General features: G+C 41.8%; 2 protein-coding genes across 3 annotated transcripts in view; both read left to right on the forward strand.

Annotated features, from left to right (window-relative positions):
• GAA (alpha glucosidase) overlaps window positions 1–5,878 on the forward strand; it is a 30,290-nt gene extending 24,412 nt beyond the window's left edge. For both annotated transcript variants that reach the window (XM_042451729.1, XM_042451728.1), the window contains exons 17-20: window positions 252–350; window positions 1,097–1,261; window positions 3,440–3,592; window positions 4,497–5,878. In XM_042451729.1, the coding sequence (XP_042307663.1) occupies window positions 252–350; window positions 1,097–1,261; window positions 3,440–3,592; window positions 4,497–4,556 (477 nt within the window). In that variant the 3' untranslated portion in view covers window positions 4,557–5,878. The remainder of the gene's footprint in view (window positions 1–251; window positions 351–1,096; window positions 1,262–3,439; window positions 3,593–4,496) is intronic.
• Window positions 5,879–9,994: 4,116 nt separating this feature from the next.
• The window catches only part of CARD14 (caspase recruitment domain family member 14), a 36,929-nt gene continuing 31,688 nt past the window's right edge, over window positions 9,995–15,235 (forward strand). Inside the window, exon 1 of the mRNA XM_042449423.1 lies at window positions 9,995–10,053. The gene's annotated coding sequence lies outside the window, so the exon portion shown is untranslated. The remainder of the gene's footprint in view (window positions 10,054–15,235) is intronic.

The following is a 15,235-nucleotide window of genomic DNA, read 5'->3' on the forward strand; positions in this document are numbered from 1 at the left end:
ACCTTCACCTTCTGGAAAAGAAGGGCTCTGTAGGCCTATGAGCTCATAAGGCAGGGTCCTTTTCTAAATGACTGCAAAATGGAAGGAGCATTCAGAAGGCATATGAATACCAGTCAGCTATGACTACCAACTTCTAAGGTTTTAGCTGCTTTATGTGCCCTCTTCCCTGTCCCATCCCCCACATACTATGGCATAATTCACTGAACTTCCTGTTCTTTTTCATTATGTCACCTATATCTCTGGTTCTTCAGGGGTCCATCATAAACAGCAAGGGACAGTGGATTCTCATATCAGCTCCCCTTGACACTATCAATATCCATGTACGTGCAGGCCACATCCTACCTTTGCAGGTGAGTCACTTCCTCTAGTTTCACTCATTACCCCCCTCCCATGTATGTGCTTTGCCAAGATACCATGGGCCCTTGGAATCCACTGGGATTTGGTTCCAGTGCCCCCCTTACAGTGTGTGTGACAGATCCCCACTCCAGACTGGTCCTGCAGTTCCAGACCCCAAAGTTCCTATCACTTCAAGATTCCTCCCTGGATCGGATATTTGGGCCTCAAGGTGAGCCTTATATGAACCAGTGATGTACTGTTCAGTGGGTTCACTGATGTAAGTGTGACCAAAGTATCAAAACTTAACAGGAACAGCAAGATACAGTTGCAAAAAAAGAATAAACAAGTAGAAGTTTATTTATACACAATTAGATCAGATATTAACCTCTCCCACAGCTCCCAAAACCCCTATTAAGTTCTTCTCGCTTGCTGACTGTCTCTATTACAGCTTCCCCCTATCTTGTCATAGTCAAGCCTTAGTTTTGGATCCTTTCTTTCCCCCCTCCCCCTTCTTTCACAGCATTCTCAACCAGGCTTGCCCAGTTTTGTTTTTCCAATATGCCCCCCCCCCCCCCGACACCACCAGCACCACCTTCACTGAGGCAACTGAGGCAGAATGTCAGGTAGTTCTGCAAGATTCTGTTGGCAGGATGAGTTGTTGTTGGGTTTTGGTGGTAGTGGAGGGACAGCAGGAGGCAGGAGAGAAAACAAGGCTTTGATGCTGTGACTTATATTATTCTTTCACTGCATGCATTTCCAGAAACCTGCATTCACAACCACAAAGTCTCGTAAAAATGGGATGAGCTTGGTGGTGGCTTTGACACCAGAAGGAGTAGCCCGAGGTGACCTGTTCTGGGATGATGGTGAAGGTCTATTTACCTTTGAAAAGGGTGATTACACGCAGATCTTCTTTCTATCAAGAAATGTGAGTTTCTGTGAGAAACATGTGAGAAACAGATTTGATTTCCAAAGAGCATTCTCTCTAGAGAGCATTAGCACTTTAATCTGTTGCTACTTTCCTTGCTTCTTTGGGGCAGCATAGGGTCTAATACCAAACACAACCAAGAGTCAGTGTGGTACAGTGGTTTGACTAGGACACTGGCAGATCAGGGTTCGAAGTCCCATTCTGCCATGGAAGCCCACTGAGTGGCCTTGAGCAAGTCACACTCTCTCATCCTCAGAAACGACAAGCCCCCTTTGAACAAACTTGCCAAGTAAGCCCTGGGACAGATTGCTATAACTCAGGAACAACTTGAATTCGTATAATAGCAAAGCTATTAAAAGGGAAGTTAGGGCTGCTCTACAGCATGCTGCCCTCTCCTTCAAGCACTATTGAGCAGCTGTGTTTCCATGAGGGAATTGTAAGGGTGCTTCCTGATAGCTATTAGCACAGAGTAAGTTAGACTAAGAGACAGAAAGAGTGGCTACCCCAGGTTCACCCAGTGAATGTCATTGCTCTTTGGGGAACAACCTGGTTCTTCTAAGTACCATTTCAACACTCTGACCACTGCACCACACTTGCTTTCAACTGAACCACACTGGCTTTCAAATGTATCTGGATGGGGACATGTGCACATATTAGTGAACAAAGTAAGTTGACTTCATGTCTGAAAGTGCAGGGGAAACCCCATGCTTTTTCTCCCAATAATTTCCATAATCAGTATTCAAATAACAGCAATGCCCCATAGCAGGGTCTAGGAGGGACCAAGGCAGGACATGCTAGAAGTGCCTAAGGCACTCATAAACCTTTGGGAAGCAACAGGCCACTGCTTTATGGAATGTGAAAATTGGTTGCCTGCCAGGCATTCAAGCCTCACCCTCCCACCTCTTCCATAGCTGAGCTGTGCTGAAAAACAAGCAAGCATGGGAAGGGCAGCAGGAGTTCTTGCTGGCATTATATGGTCCTAGTTATAATGTCTAAATGAGAAGGCAACTGGTTGAACTCAGTCAGTCAGTCAATCTCTCCTCCCTCCCTCCCTCCCTCCCTCCCCTCTTCCTCTCAAAGAGTAGCCTGGCTGTGTTACCAGTACACTGATGATTCTGACTTCTCTTAGAAATGTGAAACTGTCTTCACCCCATATGTTGTTGGCCTAGCCTAGCACCTTGGGTGACAGAGAAACAAATCAGACTGATTTCCAATGTGGGGAACACAGCAAGAGCATTTACAGCTCCAGATGTCTTATACAGTGCGCCCATTCTATAGGCGGGCACCCCATATGTGGCTTCCTGCTTATGCAGAAGCCGTGCGACGGGAGAATGAATGGTGTGCATGCCCATGGCACACACACTCTCCTGTGCCATGAGCATGACCCCCATTCAATCGAATGGGACTCAAGCTTACACAGTTTTTGGCTTATGCGGGGGGGGGGGGTCCGGAATGGATCCCCCGCATAAGCCAAAGGACCACTGTAGAAGTCTCCCCCCAACCTGGCATCCATCAAATGTGTTGTGCCCATTGTTTCCAGTTAGCAGTCAGTGCTGGCTGAGATGACAGGAATTATAGTCAGATACCAGGTGCTAGGGAATCTGCTTTAGAGTTTGTTTTTTCCCCCAGATGCCTTTTCCAAAATGCCATGGAATGGGATTCTAGACCCAAAGTAACTACACTGGTCAGAATTATCATACAGAATGTATACTTTGCCAAAAATTCTGTTCCCACCAATGTCATTCTTTCCCAAGCAACTTGCAACTAGCCAAACTGTCTCTCTCTAGTGATGGTTCTTATAAAATGAGATTAAGGCATATCGTAACTGACCCTACTATGCTGCAGTAGCATAGACAAGATATTTAAATCAATATGTCTCCTCTTCACTTTTTAGGCAACTTGATCCTGACAGGAGTTTTTTATTCTGTCCTTTCACCTACCACCTACCTACCCCAAATTTCCTTTGTCTCAGTTTGCTAAGAGGAGCATGCTCCTAGTTCTGATTGGCTGCAGACAGTTGGAGGTATTTTATTTCAATTTCTAGGTTACATAGGAGGAGGAAAGCTAGAAAGAGATCTTCATCCGTATGATAGTAAACCCTGGAGACTTCATTTGATGTAGCACCTCTGTGGTGGTGGTCTGGCCATGCAAACCTCTTCCATCCTTCCACTATGGCAGGGTATGCTGGTGAATGAGATTGTGCGACTCAACGGCCAGGTGGATGGGCTGCTGCTGAAAGATGTGATGGTTTTTGGTGTCCCCAGTCCTCCTCATCAGGTTCTGGCAAATGATATCCCCATCTCAGATTTCTCCTACCACACAGACACCAAGGTAACCATATCTCTATGACTCATATTGTTGAAAAGGTCTACAGGAGATCAACCCTGTGGATACCATGAGCTCATAAAACATGTTGCCCTAATAAAAAATACGGTGCTGCAATACGTATTTGGAAAGCAGGGACTGCTTTGAGCAGGACTTTAGTGTCTTCCTCCTGCCCTCTCCCGTGATCACCAGTCCTACTATGGGAAACCCCAAGCTTTCTCAAATAACTTTCTTAAATTTTACCAATACTGTAAAACTCAAGGGGAGGGTATAGATATTCTCATAATTACAAATACAACTGGGTTATAGTTTTTCTCTTTATCCTTATTATATCCAGCCATGCTGTTTAAAATATATTTCCTCAAATGTATATGACTGTTGCCATGGAGAACTTCCATGACTTTGTAACTCAAAAATCAAAAGTAATTGACTATTAGAAGTGTGGTTATCTCCACACACTTGCACCAGAACATTTAGAGCCACCAGTAGGTTCATGACCCAGCAGAGCACACAGGGAAGTGTCAATTAAGTGTAGCTCTCTGCATGTTATTGGACTGCAACTCCCAGCACTCCATACTTCCATAGACAATGATGAGGGATACTGGGAGTTGCATTCCAGCAACATCTGAAGAGCCACACTTTGCTCAACCCTGTATTATATGAATTGCTGACTTTGCAGCAGTTCCTTTTAGATGTGGGCCAACTAATGAAAAGCTTGGTTTCATTATGAATCCTAAAGAGGCAACAGTTTGTACACTTTTTGTCTCGAGGATCTGCCTCCTCTGTTTTGTGAAATCATTCATGGCTCCATGAGTTCCCAGAGGAAATGATGTAACCTGCTGCCTTTCACTTGGATTCCAGGATATTGCTTTGAGCAAAGGTCACTAATTTTCCTTTGATGTTTCCTCAGATCCTTAACATCCCACTCTCTCTGCTAATGGGAGAGCAATTTGTCATCACGTGGTCTTGAGCAAAAGAAAGAAAGTTCATTCGTTTCACTGGACTAATTTACTGAAGAATTAATAATAACATGTGATAAAATGCACAAGGCAGTGCCCAACATCAGAAATGTTTTGTTGATGCATCTAAAAGCGTCTTTAAGAACAGAACTGCTTCCTCTTTCCTGTGGCATATTATAAAAGAGCAGCTGAAGTCTTCAGGGATCTCCTTTACTCTTCATTTGAACTAGTTATTGGACAATTTTTGTTTTAGTCGAATGCTGCTGAATTTCAAGACATATTTGTCAAATGCCTCGTACAACTGCAGTGTTCATTGTTTTGTTTTTCAAAAGAATTCCCATTAACTAGGATATTGCTTGCTGCTTTATTGTGCCGCTGCTTCCCTTATTGTTATTATTCCCTTAAAGGTAAAGTGTTGCCCTTTGACAAGGTTGTCTAGTCGTGACCAGCTATAGGGGGCAGTGCTCATCTGTTACTTAGCTGAAGAGTCAGTGTTGTCAAAGGTGACTCTGTGATCATGTGGCCAGCATGACTGCACAGAATGCTGTTACTTTTCCCCCAAAGTGGTACCTTTTTATTTACCCGTACTTTTACATGCTTTTGGACTGCTGGGTTGGCAGAAGCTGGGTCTAGTGACAGGAGCTCACTTCGTCACACGGCACTTGGGCCCCAAACTGCTGACCTGCTGATCTTGCAATTACTTAACCACTGAGCCAGCGTGTCCCTTATTATTCCCTTATTCCCATATTGGTATATGGAAACTTGATCTCAAGCAGGTATAGAAACCATATTGACAGCTGCTGCTTCCCTTGGAATTAAATGGTAATCTCCACTGGCTGCAATATTCCAAGACCAAGCTGCAGAAGTACTAAGGGGCACAGCAGGGAAGGTTTCCTGGCCTTGGAGGCAGAATCTCTGCAAGGCATTCCAAACCACATTTTTGCTTTCTACACCATCACTTGCTGAGCATTGGTGGAGCCCAGCCAAAAGTATGCTGCTGATACAGCTAGCAGAGCTAGCCTTTCTACATGCATGGAACAAGAATTTTCAGTGCCAACCATATTATCGCACCAGAATGGAGCTAATTGGTGTGGCTTTACATTGGAAAGATATAGAAACAAGTTATCTGTTTGAAAGAACAACTCATATTCAGAACCTAAAGCTTTTCCTATTTGAGACCAGTACAAAGATGAATTCAAGTGAAAAGGGCACTCAGGGAGGAGAGGGGATTTCTTTGCCTCTTTTGAAATACGCTGAAGCTTATAATGCATACCAATTTAACTAGGGGTGTGTGTGTGTGTTTTATGATTCCAATAAATATTTGTTTTCTTAAGCCTGTGCTTACCTTCATTAGTGTTGAAGTTATTGCATTAGACCAGAAGGTTTAAAGTGACAAAAGATAATAGAAAATCATAGAGCAACACCCCTTGCATCACATAGATCTTTGACACTGGACAATCTCCTTCCATTTCTTTCTTATTGCATTTACTTCTACTTCAGAATACTCAGAACAGGACAAGTCTTCTCCCATCCAGGTACTGATCTGGCCCAGCCTGCTTCAAAATCTTTGTGGGGTAGATTCATTCAGATCATTCTCGTGGTGGTCCCAAAATTATGGGATGAGTTAGGTGGCAGTTATGATATCCACTTGCCAAAAGCAGTAATTATTTGAAGGGCACCCAGTGGAGGGCACAGATGCCATCTTACCTTATGCAAGCTAAATGAAAGCCATATATTTACACAAGTTAAAAGAAAATGCTATATTAAAAAGAATATATAAGAGAATAAAATATGTTTCAGGCAAGTAGTTCAATAAATGATTCTCCAGTGCAGGAGATTAGCCAAATCATGCTTACAAAAGAAGTGGTTTGTGCACGGGGAAGCTAGAGACACTCAGCTGGACATGAGATAACATCATCCATTCACATAGGGATGTGAAGAGAACTGGGCTTGGAGATGGGTTGCATATCAGAGGCCTCATACAGACAGGCCAAAATAAAGCTGCTTCAGGTCACTTTGGAGGTATGCTGTTTCAATGATGCATGCGTCCTAAGAGTCCGGAAGCTGTGTCAAAGCCACGTCCCAGTCCTAAGAACTGGAGCACAGCTTTGGTGCAGCTTCCAGACTCTTAAGACGTGTGCATCATTGAAACAGCATACCTCCAAAGTGACCTGAAGCAGCTTTATTTTGGCCTGTCTATATGGGGCCAAAGATAAAGGGGACTTCCTTTGGATGAAAGGACTTTTTTTGATCGAAAAGATTTATACCAATTGTCAGACTTTTTCTGCATATCAAACCCCATTCTCAACTTGGGAAAAACATGTAAACATAGCAATTCCTGAAGTACTGCCCTCAGTCTATGTCTGGGTATATGGGTGCCCAGACAATAGCACTTTGATCTAGTTTGAAACCAGACAGGGCTTCTGTTTGATTTCACCTAGACACCTTAGTGGTTGGCCATCCCACATTCCATAGGTGACTACCTGAGTCATCCTCATTGTGATTTCCCCCATTATTGGAGCTGTGCTTCAGGATTGGTATAGTATTTCCATTAGCAAAGCCTATAACTCATTACCTTCTCCCTCCTTTGCTTTGTTAGTTCTTTTGTGTGTGAGAGATAGTGTGTTGTGTGTGTGTTGACTTCCTTAAACTATATTAATTTGGAAACTGCCCCTGGAGTTCTGTGGATTAGGAACTGTTAAACATACGCCAGATCCCAGCCAGATGTTACCTTTGCACTCTCATTGAGCTAAATTAATTTCCCCATCGAATACAATTTGTGGGTGCCTCCCCAGCAAAACCCCATTCCTGCAATTTAGGTAACGACTGCCTTTAAAAAGGAATTAGATATTTACACTCACTTCTATGCAGGGAGGAAATCATAGCCACAGTAGAGTGAGGCCCTACATGTCCACCATTTTTAGAGAGAGGCAATCCCCCCATGACATACTGACCCTGCCAGTTGCAAATGTGCTTATGTGTTCTTCCAGAAAAAAAGCTAAAAGCATATTTAAATTCTAAATACGTGCATATGCCTGCACATGTTTGTGTTAGGATAAAAAATTAGTGGAAAGATAATACAAGGGTTTCACAGATTACCCCATATGTTGAGAATCCCATAAATCTACTCTTATCATTTGTTTTAATATGAGTGACCCCTGACTACTTCCTTCATAAATGGATGCAAGCAGGGACGTAGCTAGGGTTTTAGGAAGGGGGGGGGGGGCCAGAAAAAAGTGCCCCCATTAAATGGGGGTTGGGGGGGGGGGGGGAGGAGCACACACCATTCCTTTTTTTTTGGATGGGAGGGGGGGGGGGTCCGGACCCCAAGAACCCCCCCTTGGCTACACCCCTGATGCAAGTAATGCTTTGAGAGCCAGCATGCTATAGTGGTTTGGGTGTTGGGCTATGACTGAAGACCAGGGTTCGATTGCCAGCTTGGCCATGAAACCCACTTGGTAACCTTGGGCAAGTCACATCCTCTCAGCCTCAGGGGAAGGCAATGGCAAACCTCTGAACAAATCTTGCCAAGAAAATCCATGATTGGGTTGCTGTAAGTTGGAAACAACTTGAAGGTGCACAACTGTCAGGGATGATGGGAGTTGTAGCTCTTCACCTCTGGCTTGAACTCACCACCTGGTTGTGCACCGCGCTGACCAGTTTTGGCCAGTGGTTATAGCTTAGCAGAGTTACAGAGAATAGGCTGAAGACCCTGACAAACTCTCCAAGCCTTCTCACTCTTGCTTCCACAGAAGTCTTCACCCTTCTTCAGGATCCAGCTGGTTCTTGTAGCTTCACCCAAGACACCAGACAACTCAGTAGTCTTATATAAAAGATCTACTTTATTCTACTATATACAGCTCCAAACTATCCAACACAACAATACTCTACTCCTCACTCTCCACTACTACAATCCACTCTACTACCCACTACTACAACCCACAAAATACATTGGGATGCATAGTCATTATTATAGTCAATGCATGGTACCACCCACTGTTGTCTGTTTCCACCCAGTAGGCGTGTACATCATTCTCATTGGTTCTCTTGGTTCATCCTACAATTAGTGATTTCATCATCTCAGCCTTGACCACTTAACAATTGTCAGGTGTGTCCAATTATCCACTTTGCATTTCTTGTCCTTGGCATTCAGCACTTGTTAATTCCATTATCTATTACACCTGTGTGGTTCCCAATTGGCTTCTGCTGAGTCACCCTGACTCTCACATACAGTACATTGTTTTATTTCACTTACTGTATATCCCATGTTGCTTTTTTCTTGACATGTTGCTTTTTAATGTTTTAGTTTTTAACAGGCATTATGCTTCCTTGTTTGAATGTGTTCCTCTTCATCATTCACTGTTCCTGCCTCCATTGTGCTAGCATAGGAGTAAACCTACTTGTGTCCCCTCTCCTTTTCTTTATGCAATCATGGGTTTTCCTTCCAGTAACTTAACCTACTCTTCCGCTCCAAGCTAGGTGGGGCTTCTGACTGGGCCTATAGGCATGTTGACAGGCACTTCCCTCCAAACAAAGCAATTTCCCCCACAGAAGATCTGTATCTGTTGCAGCCACCAAGGATTGTAATCATTATTGAAAGCTACCCTATAATAAATAAATAAATAAATAAATAAATGTTGTGTTGATTGAGAGCTGTAGGCAAAAACATTTGGGGAATACCAGGTTGAGAAAGGCTGCTTGAGGCTTGTCGTAACAAGTGAGCATTGCAGAAGCAAAATTTGTTGTCTCCATGACAGAGGTTATCTAAACTCATGTAGAACAGAATGTATTTTTGAGGTTTGCAGTAGGGACTACAGTTATTTCTGATACGTACCTGTTTGTTTCTCTTCAGAGCTCTGCAGTTTATCTACTAAATAACAATATTAGGAGATTTTGCCACTGTTTAATTTTAATTATATCAGAACAAGGTGGGCAAAGTTTAACTCCTGGATTGTGTGTGTGGCCCCTGGGCCTTTTTTATGGCAGTAACTGTTCAAAAATCACAGCATGGAAAATGCTGCTTTAAAATAAATCAATAAATGAATTCTAGAATTTCAGCTTGTAGCCAGGTTGGCTGCCTGGTTTAGAGATTTAGTCCAAAAAAGTAAGGTTTCCAAGCTCTTGGTTATAGTAATGACATAGCTTGGGAGTCCAGGGAGAATTTGAACCTGAGCCCTCTCATCCAGATGTGTTCTTGTTTCTGACACACACTAGAAGTAAGCTGAAGTGACCTACCCAGGTGTTGATGCCTGACTATATTGCAACCTCTGGTGGCTTAATGTTTCTTTTAGCCTGGCACCATGCCCATGAGGAACTACTGTTGGAAACCTCAGATCTTCATGGCAAGTAGAACTGGCTTGCCTGAAAAACCTGTTTGCCTGCTGCTCTTCAAATACCATTCCTTTTCTCTCTCTCTCTCTCTCTCTCTCTCTCTCTCTTCCTCTCTTCTAGATATGGAGCTTCAGTATGCCCACAACAACATTCATCATCATTGATCAGCAGGATCAGGTAAGACTAAACAGGATTTTTGCTTTTGCTTTCAGCTTTTCCATCAAGTGTGTTGACCTGAAGGAGGAAAAGGCAGTCATTTAGAACTGCAGTTAAAATATTTCTGGTCCTTGCAGTTTTATATCATGCCTTGGGCAAAGGAGGTGAGAGTAAAAGGGATTGTTCAGAGTGCCCTAAAGCACTTAGTCTGGTCTTTGAGTACAGAGACCATGGCAAATTGGACAGTGGAGACCTAGAGATTAAATAAGGGATGAGAATCATGTGAGTTTACAGATGTTAGTCTGCAGTTCCCAGCATTTTCCACCATTGGCTATGCTGGGAAGGAATGTGCAGATTTCAGCAACATGTTGTTATGAGCCTTCAAGTCATTTCTAACTTGTGGTGACCCTAATGCGAACCTATCATTGGGTTTTCTTGCCACAGTTTGTTCAAAGAGAGTTTGCCTTGCCGTCGTCTAAGGCTGAGAGAATGATTTGCCCTAGATCACCCAGTGAGTTTCCATGGCTGAGTGAGGATCTGAGTCTTGGTCAGTTAGACCACTGCACCATGCTGTCTAGCTTAGCAAAATACCAAGAGCCACACAAACCTCATCCCCAAACTAAATGTTTGGGAACTGAATATGTCTCCTGGAGTTTATCATTGCTTTTACCTGACAAAACCCCCACTTTGAAACTAGTGCAAGAGAAGAGCTGGCCCTGGCATTAGGCAAAGTGAGACAACCATCTCAGGCAGCAGATATGGGGTGCTATGAAAGGGGAAAAATATGTCTGGTATTTGTGCTGTGGCTAGAATCCCAAGCTTTTCCTAGAATGGAACACACTAGTTTTAGTTCCCATCTCTTTCTCTACATTTAATCTGTAATCCTATTCTGCCATGAAAAATGTCAACAGTGTCTTCATACTTTGAGTCTGTTGCATTCCTACCTGCAGTGATCTGACAATAAATGTAACTGGGGAGCAAGCTACATATTATGGAGAAACTCACCAGCTCCCGTGATAAATTTCTTTTAGAAAATTTGGATCAGGACAGGCACAAGTGTCCACCTTAGAGCAAGGGGAGAATTATTTTTCAGACTATAATTCTCAGTGTTGTCATGCTGATGGAAGGATTTGAGAAGTTATAGTCCAATAAATCTTTATCTAACTCCGGTATAACTTTACTCTTCTGATCTATATCACCCACTCAGAACAGATACCAGTCACGGAGTCTAAAAATATTCCATTTTACATTTAATCACAGCTCTGGGGAAGAAATCTGGATGGGAATGTAGGAATGGGGTGGTGGTGGTAGGAAAAGTCAGTGCCTGGGAGCCTCTTAGGACATGGGACATAGCTCAGTGGGGACACACATTTTTGCATGAAGAAAGTTACACGATTAGTTCTTACCATTGTTCCTTGTGTGCATGTATGTGCCTTCAAGTTGCTTTTGACATGTGCTGAGCCCATAAATTTTATAGGGTTTTCTTAGCAAGGAATACACAGAGGTGGTTTTGCCAGTTCTTGCCTCTGAAATATAGCCCATGGCATCTGGTATTCCTTGGAAACAGGGGCATCACTAGGAGGCTGCGGTGGATGAGGGCTGCACTAAGTGACACACTAAGGGGGAGTGACACCACTGCTCCCCAGACATCTGCCTTTTGCCAGAAATGGGCTGTGGCATTCGCCTGCATCTTTTTAAAATGTTGTAGCACCAAACCCCAGCGTATAACAAGGATCCACTGTACATTCAGGCTGTGTGTATATGATACTGCAATTTAAAGGTATAATTTAAACTTTGCTATTAGTTTTATGTCACAACTATTACTATTAAATTCAGTGATATACAGGAATTATATGTAACATTAGTATAAAACCATTTCTAAGGATGTTGAGGTATGAGGGGAAGTCAGTGGGGGTTGACAAAGTGAGTTACCACGCCTGGTGATGCCATTGCTTGGTGGTCTCCCATTCAAGTATTAACTAAGGCTGACCCTGCTTAGCTTCCAAGTCAGACAACATCTGATGACATACAATGACCTTTCTTTGCCTACATGAGTCTGCAGAGCTTCTGCCAGTAAGAGTAGACACTAGCCTAAATCAGCATAAGATCTCTAGATATGTAGCTAAATAACCGTTTATATTGTCACTGTGTTTCTATTACACTTTGTCTTATCTGTCTATCAATCTATCTTTCTATGTATTATCTATCTAATGAACAAATGCATATTTAAAAGAACTGGGAAGTTATTTTCTTGTGTTGAGCTGTTTGCCTCAGTTGTTGCTATTTGCATACTGTTAATTGCATAGATTTATAGTAATTCGATTTGATTCAGCAAACCAAGACAACTTAAAATGTTAAAATGTGTGTTGGATGCATTTTGTCTCTCTCGAGAGTCCAAGAAGGCACACCAGAATTGTTTTTAAGGTGGAAGGGGGACTTCAAAATTGGGAAGGCTGATTGCTATTAATTTTATGTACATGCAGATATTTGCAGGGAAAGTTCATATTATTTTTCTCATCCATTATCATTGCAAGATCCTTGAATATGAAGGCTCTTACAAGCAAAATGTCCACTTAGAAGTATCCTCCATGTGCCAGTTTGTTTGGGGTTATATACCAATTGTACATTATTTTATAAATGTTTTCTTTGAGACTATATATATATATATATATATATGTCAAATTTGTGTTTGAAATGTAGAGAACATGTAGGAAATGTATTTCATTAATGGTGGAAATGCAAGAAATATTGGTTTAACAAGAAAATAGAAAAAAAATATTGGGATTTAAGATTGGATTGAGACCGGAGCTATATTTGCTAAACATGATAAATCTAGATAATAAAAAGGAACAAAATATAGAAATTCAATATGTTATTTAGTAATGGCAATAAGACTGATTCCGGCAAGAAAATGGAAAACCAGTGAAATTCTAACATGTATGGACTGGTTTGGAAAAGTTACAGAAATGTCTCAAATGAACAAATTGACTACCTTAATGAAAGGAAAACAAATGGAACTATTTATGGAACAATGGAAACCATTTATATATTATGTTAAACAATTAAAAGGGGATATTAGTGCTGTGGGGTTCCATAACCGGGCAATTGATTTCTGCCTCTTTTGTGTGTTTACGTAAGACCTTGTGTGTGTGTATGTTGAAAGTGTATCTTGCTGTTGTTGTTAAATAGTAAATGGAGTGAATGTGGAATAATATTAATATTACGATAATTAGTTTAGAAAAGGAATTTAGAAGCGTTAGGTGGAGGTAAATGTTATCATTTAAGAAACTAAATGGAGAACAAGCAGCAATTCTTATTTTAAAGGGGGAGGAGAAAGTGGATGGGTTGTTTGTATATGTCTATGTGATAAATTTTAAATAAATATATTTTCTATTTAAAAAAAAAAGGGGGGGGGGAAATAAGTGTCCTTCATGTGTTCAGTGTAGCATGCTCCCAAGTACATGTGCACAGGATAGATTTCAGCCAGTCTTCATTATTCCTGGGAGAACATAACTGCTGTCAGTGCTTAATAATTTAGTACCTGTCTAAATTCCTGTGAATGGTCAACACAGAAGTCTTAATGGTACAGTTTTGACAGAACATTTCATCTTAGCCCACATTTCATCTCAGCCCGCAATGCTATGGCCCAGGTACACTGGTGCCTCGGGTTACGAAATTAATTCGTTCCGCCATTCCTTTCGTAACCCGAAAATTTCATAACCCGAAAAGGCTTTCCGTTAGCACTGGAAAGCCTATAGCTGCACTTTGCAGCATTTGAATTTCGCGCCGAAATGAATTTCGTAACCCGAAAAATATTTCGTAACCCGAAACAGTTTTTGCCAATCCAACTTTTTCGTATCCCGGAAATTTCGTAACCCGATCATTTCGTATCCCGAGGCACCAGTGTACTTTAGTTTCTCCTCAGCCTTTCTCCCTCAAAACTACAGTTTTCCCAGGTTGGCAAAACATTTCTAGGCAAGAAATAGAAATGCATATCAATATGATTCTTGACCCAGTTGTACTCTGTGAACTCCTTAAATTGTTGTAAATAGCTGCAACATTGCTCTCTGCCACTTCCTGGTCATTGAACCATGAAGGTAGAAGAAAGTCCTTGGAAAATATTTAAATGGTATGAGAATGTTTTACTCTTTACCACTTCTATGGAAATTCATTGCCTTTTTTCCCTTCAGTGCCTTTGGCATGTGACGTATGTTTGGTATCTTACTGTGGCCCATAAAAGAATCACACTGTGTTGTTATTTGTTGTGGCGTCTTCAAGTCATTTCTGACTTATGGTGATCTATCACAGGGTTTTCTTGGCAAGATTTATTCCAGGGAGGTTTGTCATTGTCTTCTTCTGAGTCTGAGAGAGTGGGACTTGCTAAAGATCACCCAGTGGGATTCCATGGATGAGCATGGATTTGAACCCTGGTATATATTCTCTCCCTAGAGAGAACACTGACACAGCATGGCATAGTGGTTTGAGCATTTAATAATGACTCTGGAGACCAAAGCCCTGGCTCTGCCATGTAAAAACCCACTGGGTGACCTTGGGTAAGTCACACTCTCTCAGCCTCAGATGATAATGGCAACCCCCCCCAGAAGAAATTTGCCAAGAAAACCCTGTGATGGGGTCATGATCAATCAGAAATGACTTGAAGGCACACAACAACAACAACAACAGCAACAACAATGTGACAATACCTTCTGGTATAGCTTCCTTGTGGTAAGAAAGCACTGTGGACTTAAGGAATTTGCAGTGTTTGTTTACAAATATAATAATAATAATAATAATAATAATAATAATAATAATAATAATTTATTTGTATTTTCCCACCTCTCCCAGGTAGATCAAGGCAGGATTACAACCCAATACAATATACAAAAACAAATCAGAACAATAAAAACAGCAGTATAGTACAATAGAATATAAAAATAGATAGCAATTAAAATGATACTATTAAAGCAAAAGAGGAGAGAGATGTTTCAGTCTAGGTCAAAGAGGTAGAAGACTATGTCTTATAAGAAATCAGGTGGATAAGTTCACCGGAAGAGATCCATCTTAACTGCCCTCTGAAAGGCCTCCAAGGAGGTAGTGAGACAGATCTCTTCTGGGAGACTGTTCCAGAGTTTTGGAGCAGCTGCAGTAAAGGCTTTCTGGGAAGTGGAAGTTAGTCTGGTTGTGTGTAATTCCAACAAATTCT

The sequence above is a fragment of the Sceloporus undulatus genome, chromosome 2, assembly GCF_019175285.1.
Source record: "Sceloporus undulatus isolate JIND9_A2432 ecotype Alabama chromosome 2, SceUnd_v1.1, whole genome shotgun sequence".
In the NCBI taxonomy this organism is placed as follows: Eukaryota; Metazoa; Chordata; class Lepidosauria; order Squamata; family Phrynosomatidae; genus Sceloporus; species Sceloporus undulatus.